Source organism: Hypomesus transpacificus, chromosome 18, assembly GCF_021917145.1.
Source record: "Hypomesus transpacificus isolate Combined female chromosome 18, fHypTra1, whole genome shotgun sequence".
Lineage (NCBI taxonomy): Eukaryota > Metazoa > Chordata > Actinopteri > Osmeriformes > Osmeridae > Hypomesus > Hypomesus transpacificus.
Window position 1 is genome coordinate 6,823,184 of NC_061077.1, and position 19,069 is coordinate 6,842,252.

Here is a 19,069-nt window from a genome sequence, read left to right on the forward strand (position 1 = left end):
CCTGTTAAACTGGCTATTTCAACATGGGAAATATGTGCTCTTGGAAAAACACGGGGCCATACCATCAATTCCAACAGAATATTACATTTAAGTCAATGACATTGTCCTGTTTCTTTGGACGAATTGTGAGAAAGGCCTACAGTTAACAATAAAATGTTTGCCGTTAAAAGTTTAGCATATACAATGTCTATTGAAAGGTCTGTAGGCCTACATATTCTATAAACAGATCATAGCCTACATTACTTCTCACGAAGGGGTTGGACAGATGGTTTGTCTAATGAGATACCTATGTCCGATGACAGAAATCTTAGAGCCAGGGGGAAGGGGAGGCACTGCATCGCCTGCCCTGGGAGACCCATTAACAGTAGGCATACAGTAACAAACCTCCATCTTGTTAAATCAATCTTTCTCTGGCCATGATTCATTTAATGCAATCAATTAAGGCTTCATAAAACACATTTAGCAATATAATGCTTTCATCCTGTTTCATATTTGGCTACCTCGTTTGGGTTATTTACTTGGAAAGCTGCTTGGATTAGGCTACAACAGGTAATAATAAATATTTCAGGAGAAGTGTGACCTAATCATGAATGAATATTAAAATAGCCTACACACCTACAATCTCCATTGTAGACATATCCACTAGTAGTCAATATAATTAAGTCCAATTAGGCTTTTGTGCTACAGATAGGCCCTTATTCAGGTTTTAGTGCAACATTTTAGCCTATTCATCTACGCAACAAAACAGTGCTTAGGCTACGGTACGACTTCAGTCTGCATTGTCAATGCTGTTACGTCTGAATAGTCTATATCAGTTCATATCGTCAAAAGATTATCGAGTTGAGAAGGGAACGTATTGTGACGAGGTTCCGTTAATAACGGTTCCATAAGGTGAGGTGGCAGCTGTAGCTGTAGGCCAGGGCTGGGAGGGGCCTTGAGACTCCTTTCACGTAAATGCCGAAGGAGCGAAGGCGTGGTCAGCGTAGATGAATGCAAGCGTGTGCTCGTACGGGAGCACGGACCAGAGACAAGGAGACACAGTTTACCAGCTCTCCTAAGAAGAATAAAAGACACGCAATACAAAAATATGAATGCATTACATTGGTTCTAATATGTTGGGGGAGACCAACCCTATAGATTGAAGAGCTGAGCCGAACAATAAGGAAACGCCCTTATTAAGGTAGGCTGCCTTATGCCGGTATTATGACAGTCGGCTAGAATAAATGTATGAATGGGGAAGGAGACAAAGTGGAACTCTGTCATTCACGTATCTGCAGTGTAAATTACATATGAAACCGGTTTTCGTTAGGAGTTTGAGTGTTAAGCTGCTATGATAATTGCCACACTTGGTTGAATTCTGATTCAACAAAAGGATTGTGCCGGTTTCTTAGGCTGTTGCCTAGTCGGATGCTGTAGGGTTTAGGTTAGTTGCATGCAAGGATAACCACCCATACAGTAGTCATTGTTCTCTGGTTATTGTAGCTACAAAAGGTGCTTCCGATTGACATTAGTTCTCATGTAATTAAATAGTAATTAAATCGTGAAATTAAATAATTTCTCATGTATTTGATCTGAAACATGAGTTGGACGAGTCTATTGCCTGCGTGCATATGATAGTGCATGTTGACACACCTAGGTTACCCATTCATTGCCAGCCTACTTTAAACAGAATATTTTATTTATGTTAGTGTAATATCGCCATTGGCTCACCTGGACTGTGTGTGAACAGTATCTGTAAACAAAGTCAGTGTGAAAGAGAGAGAGGCATCAGATATCTATTACCCTGTTCAGAAAGAGCTACCCCGACTAGATTTACAATATATTCTCAATGGCAAAAAAATCTATCATTTTGTGGGTGGTATGCTAGATAAGGTTTGGAGTAAAAATATGTAATTTCTCCTTGCAGGGTTGTAGAACCAGAGTACGAATTATACAAAGACAAATTGGGGGGGTCAACTTCTTCTCCAGGGCGTGTATCGACCCCCCCGACATGTTGTTTTTACCTCTTTTGGGGGGGTCCAAGTCTTAATTAGGGGGTCAGACCCCCCCAAACCCCACTGTAATTCGCACCCTGTATTTTGCATGTGGTCAGTGACTAATGTAGCCAGCAGACACTTCTCAGTACTCCTATTGATACTCCCATTGATGATTGTCAGTAGCAATTATAGTAGCCTACTGTAGGAGTAGAGGCTGTAGACCAAGTACAACAGCACGCAATGGTCTGATCTTCAGGTTCACAATGTGTCATGAAATAATCATTGCCTTGCTTCACCCAGCTTGGGCCGGATCTAAAATATTCAATCAAACATTTTGATTAAGAAAGTTATTTTTTTAAACATGTGTATCAGGTAGCACATTTAGAAAACAATTTCACAAATTATTTCTGTTTTGTATTTCCATGGTTACTGCTAAATTTGGACGGATAACAAGCAGAAGTTGTCAACATTTTTCATCTTCCACAGATAGTCTCAGGAAACTACAAGGGGTGTCTTGACGCAATTCCCGGCGGTCAGCATGATAAACAGGAATTGTTAGTTTGATGGCTGTTTTTCAGATATGGTAGTAGAGCAGGATCCTCTCACATAGACCTGGCCTTCCACGAGAGCCCTATGACTGTGCAGGATATCCTCTAAAAATGTTGCTCTAGAAGACACAATCCATTGTTTCAGTCCCAAAGACACAGCTGACAGTTTCCATTTTAAATCATTCAATTATACATAATCAATTGTAATTTAAACACTTTACACAATATATCCTTATCCTTGAAAGGTATTTAGTAACTCCACATCTGTCAGCATGCCTTTCTTCCCCTACATGTCAACATGATAGGTGGTTAGACGCAAAGTTTCCCCAAGCTTGTTTGATGCTGCTAACACCATAGCGCTCAGTTGGCATCCAGCCCCCCAGTAACCCTCTCCCAAAAATCTACATAAAACACACATCAGAAAGACACATTTATTTTTGGAAAGGCACTGCAAGTGGATCTCAGATGTCTACTGCAACATGAACACCAGTGTAATACCATGTTGGTGTTGTCAACACCAGCATTACAGTTTTTGTTTTACACGGAAATGAAGGTCTGACATGCACTGTAAGGGACAAACTATCCACGTTATACTGTATTAACAATCATGAATTTTGACTTTGTTACCATTCAGTTTATGTGTTATGCCTTCTTAGTCTTTACATTCACAGTTTAGATGAAGGACACTTCTCCACTCCCAAGGGCTCTGCAAAAAGTCACTGCAGCCCAGATCATGAAACTCTGCATTCCACTTCAGTAGCCAGGTCCCTCACCACAGCCCCTGACACCATGAGTGCAGAAGCTGCTTATAGTCAAGCAGCAGTGGGAGTGAAAGGAGGACAGCAGTGACTCCTGTTATTACTACCATAGTTATCATTATAAAACCTTTTTTTCATGATCCGTTTCTTAGAGGGAGACTTTCAATGCTGGATAAAAAAAATTGTGGCATGCATTGTGAAAGCAGAATTCTTTTTTTTTTCTATATATATATATATATATATATATATTTTTTTTTCTTTCTCTAATATCCTGAACCTTGTTGTGTTTGAGATGATCATAATTCTCTCATACAAGATCGACAGCCTGAAAGGTTTTCCGTTTCCTACCGATGAAGACTGTGTGTTGCAATTATGTTTGACCACAAACCAAATTAGTCTTGGTGTGAAATCAGATAAGGGAGACGGCTGGACATTGCACCCTCCATATCTCAGTACCCACAATGATGAGGTTGCTAGCTATCAAGGTGTTCAGGGTCATGACCAAACAAATGTCAAATGTATACTTCAGTAGCAGTTACAGTAAATAATTCTCATTCGAAGCTTGTCTCAAAACAAAACGTTATAGACACAGGTCCTGTGACACAGGACACAGGTCCTGAAAAAAACTACATTAATAGATTATAGAGTCCTTTTGCAATCACTCTGTCTTGAAACCGGTATCCTGTTTAAGGACTTGACTACAGGCACTTGAACCCACAGGAAGACATTGTTGTGGCTACACAGAGAGCTTGTCTTTGTATTGGAAGGGAATCCTGATAATCCAGTTGTTTGTGTTTTGAGTTTATGAAATGTTCATAGTATTCACCTATCTTCAGTCTATTAACGAAAACATCCAAACCTCCAGGATTATAAACATAACTACAATAAAAGTTCAGATGGTATTTCCATATCTAACAACACAGGGAGAGCAAAAGCTCTTTTAACATTTGCTGTCATTTTTCAAAATACTTGTCTGAGCTTATATGAAGCAAATAAGGCTGGTGTAAGACCTGGTTTATCAATAATGCATGAGCACAGGAAACTGAGATAAGCTAGGGAGCAGGACACACAATCTATCCAAAGTAAAGAGCTAAACACAACCAGACACAAAGCACACAAAATATCTTCATGACCAGGTACCAGATCTGTTCATATTTGCCATTATCTGTCCTCCATCACTTATTCTGTTTTCCAGTTCCAAGTCTCTCTGTCACTCTAACCCTAAACCTGTTAAACCCAAAAGGTACCAAGACAAATCTCTTTAGAAAATTTCTTTTTCCTAAAGAAAATGGAAAACTACATGTTGATAATATGCCCACGAGAATGTGTCTCTGACATTGCTGTTATATTATCATCTTTTTTTTGTTTGTTATTTTTACAATAGTTTGGCTTTCCATTGATACCAGCTCATTGCAGTATAATACATGCACTCAGGCCCTCAGGCCCACTGAGGCCCACTCCTCAAAAAGCATCTACACCAGTCTCTAAAGGATACACATTTAAAGACTGAGATTTCTTTATCTTTTCCTGTTGCTTTTTCCATGAGGTTTTGTGCCAGTAGGGGTTAGTTAGGGTGGCTAGACCCATAAGATCTGTTGATAAAATAACCAGTGTGAATAAGTGTTCAGGTAACACAGAGGAGCAGATTCTGCAAACCGTTGGTCTCTGCTTAATACTTTTGTATTTCTGTGTGATGTATGTTATGTTGAATTTAGTCAATGCTGTGATTTTATATGATGTCCTTGTTTTATGTTTATTTTAACCATGTACAGCAACTTTGAGAACTTTGAACAGCGCTATATAAATAAAATGTATTATTATCATTATTATTATTAGTTGGTCGATTCAGTCTACGTTAAAACTCAAGAGTGTAGGATCATGGGGTGATGGTGGTGGTAAAGATCTAGTGGTCATCTTCATTTGGTGACATTCAAATACAAAACATGATCAGTACTTTCCTAATGCAAACACCATGTGCACCATGTCATAATAATGTCACAACTTTGTCAGAAGCAAAACACTACCCCAATTGTGAGTTTATTTTGATATAAGACAGTATAAAACAATGTTAATACAATTAATGAAATTTGCACATGGAAAAATAATTTATCACCTTGTACTTATTGCAAGTGGTATTTACCATAATTTGCAGAAGAGGATTAGTGGAAGTGAGTGTGCAAGTCCATGTCCCTTAAAAGACTAATTCACTTAACCATTACATTCAGTTTGATGAGTTTGAACTGTATGTCACAACAAAATAAATCACATGACAGCATGGCATGAATTTAGGCTACATCTGGTCCTAAGATTACACATTCTGTATATCCATATTGTATTCCTGTTTACCACATGATTTAGCCTATGTAACATGGAAAAGTAGCTACATGACAAGTAAAATTCCCCATATCAGATGGCCAGCTTATTGCAACACAATCAGGTTTAGATCAAAACAAATTTGCCATCAGTCACCTGTGTCTCCAGGCTGACCCATGGTTTCTTCCTGAAGCTACGCCAAACTTAACGTGCTGAAAGAGCTGCCTGTAGTCTAGAATTTATCCCAGACGGCCACAACAGGTCAGCGTTGATGTTACATAAATAGGCCAACCAGACTAGGGTACCAGGCTCCACAGGACGTGAGCCTGTGGCATGGACAAACTGCTGGTCACAGGAGTGATCTTAGGGCTAGGATTGACTGTGAGGAGGTTGAAGAAGAGGCTCATGCAGAAGATGAGGTCAGGCCAGGGATGCATCCAGATCTGTGTTCCCCCTGAGGAGCTCTACCAGGTACTACATCCACTCCCCAGTAGCAAACTACCTGATTCTTTCATATTGAAGAGCGTTTGAATTTACCAGGTTCCCTTTGTGCTGTAGATTCAGTGGTTTGCCTGGTCAACCTCATTCTGTCACATAAAGGGCTGTTAGATTTATCTGGTGGAGTGCGCTTTCTGCACATCAGAAGTAAAACTTGCTAGGTCAACCTGATTCTATCACACAGTATAGAAAGCTGTTGGGGAATAGTGGTGACTGCTTTGCCTGCTGTTTGTTACTAGCATGAGACTGAAATTCTGGATTTCTAACTTTTGCTGGGGTTGTCAATGCAGAAACTATTTGTATGGTTGCATCAGTGTAGCACAATGAATTTGGTGGTGATTTTAAGGTAAAGATTCATGTAATAACGAAAGATGTTTGAAAAGGTCTGTATATGGTAAATCTCCAAATCCGTGTTGTGTTGCCATAGCAATAAATCCTTGGAACAATGGTGTAATTGTAATTAGCAACGTCAGCGATTACTACTTTAAAAGGGTCATTTTCAGGTCTGTGCATTTGCTCACTGTCTATGTTCATAGTAAAATATTATGTAACATTGAAACCTCTCATTCTTGTCATCCTTATTTTTGTCCATTGACTTGAGAGACTGGAGAAACTATCATCAACGTAAAAAGTATTTCATTGTCTTAGTCATGACAGTAATACATGCATTTTCAATATGTCATCTTATTTAATTGTAATTGAATGTCCTCTCTTTATCTGTAGATGACGGATGGCAGACTGTGCCAGGTGCATCTCCTTGATGACAGGAAGTTGGAGCTGCTGGTTCAGGTACAGTAGATTCCATATTGTACAATCAGATATTATATTTCAACACCATTCGGTGCTGAGTATATGAGTATATTTCCATCCAGTTTGATTTGACCTATTTATGTTGTTAGACATTTTTGTGAAAATGTAACAAGCACACCTTTTCACCTGCAGCCCAAGCTGTTGTCACGAGAGCTCCTAGATTTGGTGTCCTCCCACTTTAACCTCAAAGAGAAGGAATACTTTGGCCTAACATTTACTGATGACACGTAAGTGTGTAAATAAGTGTGTGAACGTGTGTGTGTGTTTGAATGTGCATGGGTCATTATGGATTCAATGCTTTTGTGTCTTTGTGATACTTGATTTATTTATCTGCGTTTATTTATCTGACATTGCAGGGGTCAGTGTAAATGGTTGCAACTAGACCGTAGAGTTTTAGACCATGACTTCTCCAAGAAGAATGGACCTATTGCTCTCAACTTCCTGGTCAGGTACTGTCAGATAACCTCATGTACCACATTCCTACCAGCAGGGAGCACCCCCGTATCATACTGAGTAGAGAATTAAAGGAAACGTGTACGAATATGCATACTGCACAATTTCTTACAAGGAAGAGAATATTATTCTGAATCTATTTTGTGGTCTTCCAGGTTTTACATCGAGACCATAACCCTACTGAAGGACATAACAACAGTGGAATTATTCTACCTCAATGCAAAATCTGCCATCTACAATGTAAGTACCCTGTATTCTATCCCGATCAGTATTGATGGTGAGTCACCAAATTCATCCTGGCTTCAACAAGGTTTAATACGCTCTGATTCACTGTCTCATCTGCCCGTTTAATGGAACCTCCAAACTGAGACTCCCAGACTGTGGTCTGAGGGCCCTTTTCTGTCTCAGCAGGCTGGAATGAGACAGTCTGGGAGGGAAGACACTGCAGAACTCCTCAGTCACAGAGAGATATTTATAAGTCAAAGTAGTTACAGGACTAAATTTGAATGAATTCTAGAACATCAATACATAGTACAAGAGTATAGTAGACTAAGATAAGTAATATTAACAATATTTTGTTTTGTTCAGGGGGGCTTAGAAGTGGAGAGCGAAAATGTCTTCAAACTGGCAGCAAATGCTTTGCAGGTTGGTTTCCTGTGTATGTTAAAGCTTGTGGATTAATCGCATCATGTCAGTTTGCATCTAATTACATTGTTTATTTCCAATCCATTCAGGAAGCAAAAGGAGACTACACAAGGTAAAGATCAGAGCACATAGCATAGCACATAGCATTTAACAAGAAAAAAATATCACAAGGAGAAAGCAAAAAGCATAGGCCTGTAGTAGTGTAACTGCCTCTGCAGATTTCAAATCAATGACAGTGGAGAGAGAGAGAAAGAGCAGTGGGGCTCGTCTGCCAGTAGAATGCTGAAAAAATGACACTTGGTTTCTAATTAATCTCATAGCACTGACAAAAGCCAAGGCTATTTCAGTAATTTGTTTTCACGTCCAAGATCGACTTGAAACTTAACTACAGTATGCGTATACAAAGTACAGCCCCCCTCTTCACCCTCCCCACCCCCTTACTCTGCAACAGCCCTCTCTTGTACTGCTAGCAGCCAACCAGATGGAATACTATGGTTCTTTGTTTATTTAGGCACCTGGTTTATACAAAATGAAGGGGTGGCTAGGTGGAGGATGAAGTTAGTTACTTGTGTGTCAATAAGTTCTTTATCTGAAGCCTCTCTGACTGTGTATCTATCTCATCACCTGCTGTGCCTGTGCACCTGCAGCTTCCTTGCGCCTGTGGGCTCGGTTGTACTGACATGCGTGGCTTTATGATATCATGAATATTAGTAATGAATGAAAAATGAGTGATTTTAAGATGTCATGTTTACTGTATCCTACTTTATAGTGATGAAAACACCAGAACGGACCTAAAAAAACTCCCAACTCTTCCCACCAAAGTGCTAAAGGAGCACCCTTCTCTGGCATATTGGTATGATTTACACTTAAATATATCTTGAAAGTATTTTAAAATCAGACTTTTAGGTACTGGTCAGTCAGTTGAAGCACACTGTTAGGAACGTGGTCACACAATCACTTAAAATCAATTGTATTTATTGTAAGAGGACTGGAGTGCAAAGTGCATGTATGTGAATTGAAGATGCCGTCAATATTCCACTTTACAGTGAGAACCGAGTGATTGAGCTCTACAAACAGCTGAAAGGAGTCTCCCGAGGGCAGGCTATCCTGCAGTGAGTATCATAAAACAATGAGTATACTTACAGAAGACTCTTTACCACAAGTCATCAGATAAGGGACACTACCTGGCCGACTTCATAAATCTTTCTTTTTCTCCCTCACTGTCTCTTTTGTGTTTCACAGAAATGCATTCTCGCTCTGTATTTTACTTCACCTCTCTCTCTCTCTCTCTCTCTCTCTCTCTCTCTCTATCTTTCTCTCTCTCTTTCTCTCTTTCTCTCTCACAACTATCTTGATATAAATCAATAACCCCACTCTGGTTGCTGGCTGCCCAATAAATCATTTTGATTCACTGTGGGCAGCACAAACAGATAACACCCTCATTGTCCTCTTTAGAGTGCCATCTATTAAATCTGTGGTAAACCACCTTCACATGATTGAACAGAAAATCTGTAATGCTAATGACACTTTCTTTCATTTCAGGTACCTGACTTTAGTAGAATCCCTGCCCACATATGGTGTTCATTATTATGAAGTCAAGGTAAGAATTGAATGCCTATAAATAGTTATAGCTACTGCACCCTCAATCTGTTTCTATTAAAGAGTAATGTCAGCTCTGCGTTATCCTCTCCATTTCAGCAAATGAAGCTCTTGGATGTGAACAGTGTAACCATTTAGAAATTATTTTGCTTCACAGGACAAGCAGGGGATCCCTTGGTGGCTTGGAATCAGCTACAAGGGAATTGGCCAGTATGATTTACAGGACAGACTTAAACCAAGAAAGGTAAATCATGTTAGAGACAGTTCCTCTCCACCATTGTTTGTGTGTCTCTGTGTGATACTTTGTACATTATAGGTAATTTATGCTTGTAACAACAACAATAAGAAATGTTGTCGATAATCAGATATACTCATAGAACATCAAATGTGCAACTCCAGACAATACAAAGCAAGGGAAATTGCTTGCTGTCTGGAACAGGATTCAATGACAGGGCAGAGAGAAGGAGTCTTCCTGCACATAACACAATGACTCACAATGTGTTTTATTGTGAAGGGTTGGGTCCTAGCACAGCTGGAGCAGACCAGGACAGACTAGTTCACATCAAGGAGACAGTCTATGACCTGATTCTGTAATCAATCCATATGGTTAACAAGGCAAACTCTACCCAGAAGCATGTTGTTTTCACATCTAAGTCTGATAGGAAAATGGTTTGCCAGGTATGATTTATGAGTCTGCCTGACAATACTAGGACTGTAACCTACTCTTTTGGTTCTATTGATGTAGTTTCAGACTTTGAGTTGACAAGAAAGACATCCACCAGCCTGGTTTGATTTGCTGTACTGTTACGTAAATGTACAGTGCCCTCCAAAAGTATTGGAACAGTGAGGCCAATTCCTTTATTTTTGCTGTAGACTGAAAACATTTGGGCTTGACATCAAACGATGAATGTGAAACCAGAGATCAACGTTTCAGCTTTTATTTCCAGGTATTTACATCAGGATCTGATGCACAAATTAGAAAATATCACCTTTTTGTTCGAACCCACCCATTTGTCACGTGAGCAAAAGTATTGGAACATATGACTGACAGGTGTGTTTTGTTGCCCAGGTGTGTCCTATTACATACATTATTCAATCAATAAATACCACTGAATGTCTACACTCAGGTTCAGATTGGGTAAGATAGGTTTTGTCTATGCAGACTGTATTCAGAGGTGAAAACAACATGAAAACCGGAGCGCTGTCTTTGGGTGAAAAACAAGCAATTGTGAGTCTTAGAGAAGATGGAAAATCAATCAGAGCCATTGCAGAAACATTGGCCATAGCCAGTACAACCATTTGGAATGTCCTGAAGAAGAAGAAAACTACTGGTGTACTAAGTAACAGACGTCGAACAGGTAGACCAAGGAAAACATCAGCAGTTGATGACAGAAACATTGTGAGAGCTGTAAAGAAAGACCCTAAAACAACTGTTAGTGAGATCAGCAACAACCTCCAGATGGCAGGAGTGAAGGTATCACTATCTACTGTTCGCAGAAGACTTCATGAACAAAAGTACAAGGGCTACACCAGAAGATGCAAACCACTCATTAGCAAGAAGAATAGGAAGGCCAGGCTGGAATTTGCCAAAAAGTACAGAGATGAACCTCAAAAATTCTGGGACAAAGTTTTATGGACTGATGAGACAAAGATTAACTTTTACCAAAGTGATGGAAAGGCTAAAGTTTGGAGAAAGAAAGGAACTGCTCATGATCCCAAACACACAAGCTCATCTGTGAAACACGGTGGAGGTAATGTCATGGCTTGGGCTTGCATGGCTTCTTCTAGGACGGGCTCATTAATCTTCATTGAGGATGTAACACATGATGGCAGCAGCAAAATGAACTCGGAAGTCTACAGAAACATTTTGTCTGCCAATTTAAGGAAAGATGCAACCAAACTGATTGGCAGAGCCTTCATCATGCAGCAAGATAACGACCCAAAACACACTGCCAAAACAACAAAGGAGTTCATCAGGGGCAAGAAATGGAAGGTATTAGACTGGCCAAGTCAATCTCCAGACTTAAACCATATAGAGCATGCATTTTACCTGCTTAAGAGGAGACTGAAGGGAGGAACCCCACAAAACAAACAACAACTGAAAGAGGCTGCAGTGAAAGCCTGGGAAAGCATCAAAAAGGAAGAATGCAAAAGTTTGGTGACGTCAATGGGTCACAGACTTGCTGCAGTTATTGAAAGCAAAGGATTTGCAACTAAATATTAAGTCTTATTCACTTAAATATGTTTTAAGTATATCTGTTCCAATACTTTTGCTCACATGACAAATGGGTGGATTCAAACAAAATGTGATATTTTCTTAGTTGTGCATCAGATCCTGATGTAAATACCTGGAAATAAAAGCTGAAACGTTGATCTCTGGTCTCACGTTCATTATTTGATGTCAAGCCCAAATGTTTTCAGTCTACAGCAAAAATAAAGGAATTCGCCTCACTGTTCCAATACTTTTGGAGGGCACTGTATGTGTTCATATGACTGAAGATATAGAAAGGGAGCCTGATTGTATTCAGAGAGGTGAAAAGGTCAGAGCTAATCATATAGAGTATTTGTATGAGGTGTAGAGCTGACCCAATCGACTAGTTCATTCAAAAGGCTTTGAATTTGTATCTATGTGCTCGTACCTCTATGAGTAACCCTTCTGTCCAAGGGGATTGTTTTGGAGAGAAGGCAGGCTGGTATGTTTATGATGTCAATGGGAGGTAGTTAGGGTCTGGGCGTCACCTACAAGTCAGAGCATACCTGAGGAGACACGTTGGGAGCTGAGAGGAGCTCGCTCAGCCAAATAATGTGTCGGCACTAAGAGGAGTTGGCCAGAGAGGATTAGACACAGTAACCCGAGAAACAAGGTTGATTTACACACTGGAACTTTATTGGTAAGATGCAGCTACACTTTTCATTAATTACATGTTGATTGTATAACATGTATAACATTTAGGTGATAAACTTTGTTGGTTGTGATATGGTCAGGTGTTGGAATTCAATATTCAGCATAATACATTGTGCAATTATTAATAACAGACTTAAGGACATGATATTAAAATAAAAGTGTTAGAAAATACCCTTATTAACATGTATCATAACATGTATCATAACAACATTGGTCTTAACTGTCCATACCAAGGCAGGCAGTGTCTCTGAAAGATTTGAGTAAATCGAGAGTTGTTTGTGAGTCATGGACTCATCTGGTTCAAGGCATTTACCACCTGGTGAGGTTAGGAGTTCTGTACAGATGAATCATGGACAGGGTTGCACATGATCATGTATCTGTACCCCCAAGTAATTTCCTGTGTGCTAGAATTTGCGTTACACAATCGTAGACATTTTTGGACAACCCATGTCTATTATATGACAGCTGAAGTTAGAGTTAACTCTGTGTGTGACTTGAAAACTGTGACATGACATTGGTTCTGGATTGTTTGCTAACCCTTTGGTTTACAGTTTTCATCATGTAATGGCAAGGGCATAGCAAGTTTATTATTATCCTAGAAGGTCATGTCTTGATAATATTGTCTTTAATATGACAACATTCTGCTTGTCAGCTGTACCAGTGGAAGCAGCTGGAGAACCTGTACTTTAGGGAGAAGAAGTTTGCTGTTGAGGTTAACGACCCACACAGGTGAGCCAACTGTGATTCTCCAGTGTGATTGAAAAATTGCCTGACGTTCATGGGGCTGGCTCCTATGCCTACATGTGTTGCAGGTCTTAGTGGTATTGAAAATGAATCATCATATGTGGTCCGCTGCAGATTTACTACATTCTAATTCTCCTGGTTGTGTCCGTGCCTGTGAACAGGAGAGCAGTAACCAAGCGCACTTTTGGCCAGACAGGCCTGGTCATTCACACATGGTATGCCAGCCACTCCCTAATCAAAACCATCTGGGTGATGGCTATTAGTCAGCATCAGTTTTACTTGGACAGAAAGCAAAGCAAAGTAAGTTCTACACATTAGATTGTGACGTGCTATATGTTCTACAGTATGTATAATGTCGGCAAATCATTTGGAATTATAGAGTAGTAAAGTATATAAAACCTTTATTTTCTGGCATTTTAATAGGTCAAAGTATCAGCAGCAAGGAGTTTAGAGGAAATTGCCATGGATTTAACTGACCAGCAAGGGGGGTCGAAGATAACCAGACTGGGAGATGTAGGGTTAAAGAACAACCTCATCATGGCCAGCAACGGTAGCCTTGTATCCACAGGTATGTCAGCAGTGTTCCAACTCATGATCATTGTCTTGCTGTTAAAACCAGCAAACAGACACACTGTTCTGTGGTGACCATGTCAATACTGTCCTTTTTCTATAGGGTCAGCTGACTCTGAGGTAAATGAAGAACTGAAGAGAGACAAGATCTCTGCGCTCAGAAAGAAGGAACAAGAGATCCAGGATGTCCTAACCCAGAAAACAAAAGAACTGAAGAAAATATGCATGAGGGAAGCGGTAAGAAGCCTTTGGCACATTCTGGAATTTTACTTTCACCAACAGACAGTCTGAGTCAGAATAATTCAGTTCAGTCCCTTTAGTTTTGGGAATGGAGGCTGCTTGAATCTGCTCTGTTGAACCTTCAGGGCCTTTAGGAAGGTCTATTGTTGCTGGAGTTTGCACCATAGATAAAGAACACAGAATTTTGGTTTGGTTTTCAGGAGATAACGGGCAAACTGCCAAAAGAGTATCCGCTGACCGCAGGCGAGAGACCTCCTCAAATCAGACGACGAGTTGGCACGGCGTTCAAATTGGATGAGCTCTTCCCCTATAACGAGGTGTGTATTGACCTGCTAATGGAATGAGACTCAAATGATCATGTCCTGTCTTGTTGGTTCCGTATCGCCTTATGTATTACCCAATATACAAACACCGCACTCACTGTAAATACACAGTACGTTGCCTTGCAGATGCTTAATCATGTACTGCTAACAATTGCTTGTTGTAGCTAAAAAAATGTTTGAAAACTATAAATCGAAGACAGTCTCTCATGTCCTCTAACCTAAAGGACCCATACCTAAGAAACCTGGAGAGTAGGTTTGCACTGCAGCGGAAGATCGTGGAGGCTGCTAAGAAGCTAGCGAACGAGGCAGAACTGTGTAAGACAGTGAAAAAAAAGAGGAGGAGGAACTGCCTTGATGCTATGCACAAGCTCCAGCAGATCGAGGATGAGATGAACCAGTACAGAGTAAAGAAAGGCAAGAAGCCCACTCAGAGAGCATCTGTGATCATAGCAGGTACTATGGTTGTTAGAATATATGTGTTATATTTCACTTCTTAAGAGAAATATCACCCAATCATCAAATTGTCAGATTTTGGTAAACACAGCTGGCTAGGGTTGTTATTGTAGGATGTTAGTCATCTGTATTTTTGCATTAGAGGTGGTGCTGTAAGCCCCTTAATGTGATCATGTCAACACAGACATAGGTTAGAAATGTACACCAACAAGGTATGAGATTGTAGGCCTAGTGTTATTGAGTCAGGATCTGTGTATTGTTTATTGTACTGTACGCACAACGGATGTCCCATGAAAAAATTGGATGCATCTTTCCCTGTCTACAGATGAGCTTGTGCGTTCAGAGTGCAACTCAGAGTGTAGTCTACCCCTAGATGACGGTGAGTGATTTTGTGACACCAAATTCAAGTTTCATAAGCACATTAACTAATTCAATTTGAATTCTGACAATTCAGCTTTCCTGCTCAATAACCTATGTATTTTTTCTCTCTCTCTGTCTCTCCAGATGACTCAGACAGTGTTCAGAGGCCACGGTCACGCTCTGTCCAGTGCTCCCCACAGCTGAGCCCTCCTCACTCCCTCGGGCCAGAGTATGATCTGGAGAGACACGGCTCCCCCAGGAATCACCAGCACAAGAACCACAGCAGGTGGGAAACGACTCAGACTAAGGCCTGAGGCTAAGTAGACATTAGAACCTGTTTATTGAATGTGAAGGAAATATGCATTTTCCTCAGCTTTAATCAAGATACATTCAGAGGTGAATTTTATTTTATTATTATCACATTGCTGCAGGCTAGCATTTGTTGGCCAGGAATCTTCGCAGTACTGCCAGCCGCCCAGAGAGGTCTCTTCAGCACACAGTAGTCCCTCTAAGACCTTACCAAGACCCCCCCGAGACCCCCGCAGCATGCCCCCCAGCCCCGCCATGACCCGCAACGCCTATAGCAGCAGCCAGCTCAGGTGAGACCCCACAGCACCTCTACCCTGTCCCATACCCTCTCACCCCAACCATGCACTCACCTTCTGACCTGCACAACGCAATCTACAGCCAACCCTTTTTACCTATTACTACAGCCTCCATCTAAACTTTGCCTTCTACTCTGTTCTCTTACCTCAAAGCCACTGGATTCAAGTCAATTTCATGAATGCAATATGTACATTCTGAAATCCTATGCCTATTTTGGTTTAGTAACATAACCAATGTCCTGTTCCAGATTGGAAGGGAGCTCTCAGTGCTTCAGACATCGAAGTGGCAGTCTGGAGTCTCAGTCCCGGCTGCTGAAGGAGTCAGACCCAGAGAAGCCCATCTTCACCCTGTCACCAGCCCGCAGAAGCAACAGCAGTGAGGCTCTGGAGGACTGCTCCTCCTACGCCAGCCAGTCCAGCCTGGATTACTTTGGAGCAGGCAACCCCCATTACTGCACCCTAGACTCCCGCAGCCGCAACCACCACCACCTACACAGGAAGGTGGAAGTGTATGGAAACACAGGCAGCATGCCTAATCTGGTCCCAAGCCAGGGTGGGTGTAGCTACACATATGAGCCCCCAGCACACTATGCCCCCACAGCTTACTATGTGGCAGGCTATCCTTGCCCTGATCTGGAGCCTTATTCCAACGGTGCCTACGTTTATGAAAATGAGGTGGAGGGACACTACAATGTCAACCCCTCATACCAGGTGCATGGTTACCATGGACACGAGAGATACAGACACTACAGCAGTGACCGAACGGACAGTCTCTCTCAGAACCCCTATGCCACCATGAGGCACCCCCGCAGCAAGCAGGGGCCCAGGAACGAGCTGCTAGCCAAGAGCATGCAGAAGGCCATGGTGGCTGAGCACCTGAGGGGCTGGTACCACCGCACCGGAGGTCCCAGGGAAGCAGGCCGGGGCCTGATGTATGACTGTGACAGTGGCTCGCAACTCAGCCTGGGCTACCAGACCATGCCGGCTCCATTCAGTCACTCCAGCAGGGCCACCTCCTTTTCCTCAGGTAGGCTCGATCACACACTACGATTCCTGTATTTGCTGAAATTGCTGTACCTGTGTGAGAAAGGAAGATGTTAATAGCAGCACTACTGTGGGTGACCACTCTGTCTCTGTGCCGTAGTATCCTCAGCAGCCAGCACAGGGAACTGGCGCAGCCAGCTGGCTGTAGGTCTGACAGAGTTTGACATGGCAGACACACCTACTCACCCAGGAGCTCCCGGCGCTCACTACAGTCGCAGTCCGACACACAGCAGGTGAGGACCATTCCTCTTCCTCAGCCTATTTCACTTTATTGGTTGATGAAGGCAAACTGTTTCAAACATCGTTGTATTTGATCATTCTAAATGATTGTGTCCAGTAGAATACTCCTAATGGTAGTAGTTGCAGAAGCAGTAGTTGATTTTGTCACTTCCCCATGCTCAACTGCAGGTTCTCTTGTGGATGTTATATCTGTCCACTCTGCATATGTGCCTATAATTGCACCACTCTTCAAGAACTTGGTAGCTTTTCCTACACCTGCTACTGTTCCTCCTCCTGCTACTGTTCCTGCATCCTTTCCTCTTCTCCACCTTTCTACTCCTCCTCTCCTCTTCACAACAGGTCTTTGTGACTTGCAGATGAATTCCCACATAGATTAAAATGACAAACAAACCCTAATTCATGTGTCAGAGAACAGGTATAGTTATGCCAGCTATACCAGCATGTGAGATTGTGAAATGAACCCTGCTGATGGTGTTTTCTTTCATGCTATTTTCCTTCTGTCTGACATAACCATTTAACTCCTGTCTTTCACTAATCCTCCAATTAATGCTCACATACACAGATTTTCTCCAGAATGCAAAGTGTTGCGGTCTGACACAATGCCAAACAAATCTGATTCAGTAGAGATGGTTGGTGCTGAGGCCAGTTGTACTGAGGAAGACCATTAGACTTCTATTCAAACACACAAGGGTGAGACATAATAGGCTGGTGCTCATTGTAGTGGCAATCATCTGTGTTTTAAGATTCCATCTTGGTCACTCTTAGACTGCCAGACATATTGTGTACTGTGGGGTCAGTATTTTAGGCCATTGCATCTATACATTTATTTTGTTATAAACTAGGTCAGCCATCAATAGATTGAATCAGTGAGCATACACTGTTCCATGGATGAGTTCTCAGCCATATTCACTGCTGGCTTACTCATAGTGCATGCCACATGATTGCATGGCATGCTTGATAGTACACTGCATGTTGTGTCTAAACATGTTTCATAGTGTACTGTGTATAATTAGTTTGTTACCCATTTCTACCTACATACATGTTATTTGTTAAACCAGTGGGGTCCCTCAGTAACTTACATTATGACATAGATTCTTATATATGATCTCCATGACAGATTCCTCCTGGATGGGAACCACATGGGCTTCCACTGAAGATGACCAAACTCAGCTCTGGAACACTTACCCGACTGGAAGCACATTTAACGGTTAAGTTAGTACTGAGTGCAACACAGTTCTTAAGGCCAATAAAATGACACTCATGAATGACTTTCCCTCGTGCCTTGGATTGGATGGAGATTTATCCAAGAAGACAAGGATGTGACAAAGTTATAAAACACAGGATATTGCTGATTGGGGAAATGGTTACGTATAATTGTGAATATTGTGGATGATATCAAAAAGGAATAAAAAAATTGGTATCCCTGGAACCTTTAAGCTTTCAACTTAGTGTACTTTTACAAGCAGTATGTGTATTTCATGCCTTCATTGTCTTAAAAATAAATATTAGAGATTAAAACTAAGGACTCACTACATCTCCATGTTAAATGTAGTCATCTGCAGGATATTTCTTTAAAATATTAGGAATCCATTTTAAGTAATGATTATGATATTAAAAAATGTGACATCCTTTAAAACAGCATCCTGTGGACTTAAACTCCATCTTCACTCAGTTATCTGAATGTATGTCAATATTGAATATTTTTTGTTGTTAGTGTTTCATGGTGTTGTAAATTGCATGTTGAGAAGCTCAACTTTTGATAATCAGGATTACATTTTTTGTATAAACGTAGGCATATGACTTTTAACAAGGATGATCCTTCAGTGTTCTTTTACATGTTTCTCTACATTTGTACAGTGCCTGTGTATTGTTACAGTTTACTTTGTCATTTCTATGTGATAGTAAAACCCATTTCTCATTTGAAACAGGAAAACAAATAAAAACCTGTGTCAGACACATAAGATGTGTATTAAATTATATTATTA

General features: G+C 41.0%; 1 protein-coding gene across 2 annotated transcripts; it reads left to right on the forward strand.

The window, feature by feature from the left end:
- Nucleotides 1-976: 976 nt before the first annotated feature.
- Nucleotides 977-19,045, forward strand: frmd4bb (FERM domain containing 4Bb). Of its 2 annotated transcripts, none has more exons than XM_047039473.1 (23): nt 977-1,180; nt 6,817-6,882; nt 7,036-7,130; nt 7,260-7,352; nt 7,512-7,596; nt 7,945-8,001; nt 8,091-8,113; nt 8,771-8,854; nt 9,048-9,113; nt 9,544-9,601; nt 9,758-9,844; nt 13,158-13,234; nt 13,411-13,549; nt 13,673-13,817; nt 13,923-14,056; nt 14,260-14,376; nt 14,607-14,835; nt 15,161-15,214; nt 15,340-15,481; nt 15,627-15,794; nt 16,049-16,827; nt 16,945-17,077; nt 18,202-19,045. In XM_047039473.1, exons 2-23 carry the CDS (start codon nt 6,817-6,819, stop codon nt 18,236-18,238), a joined length of 2,868 nt encoding a protein of 955 aa, XP_046895429.1. In that variant the 5' UTR covers nt 977-1,180; the 3' UTR covers nt 18,239-19,045. The 2 variants fall into 2 exon arrangements, with proteins under 2 accessions (XP_046895429.1, XP_046895430.1); XM_047039474.1 differs by having other exon boundaries at nt 14,607-14,796.
- The last annotated feature ends 24 nt before the right edge of the window (nt 19,046-19,069 follow it).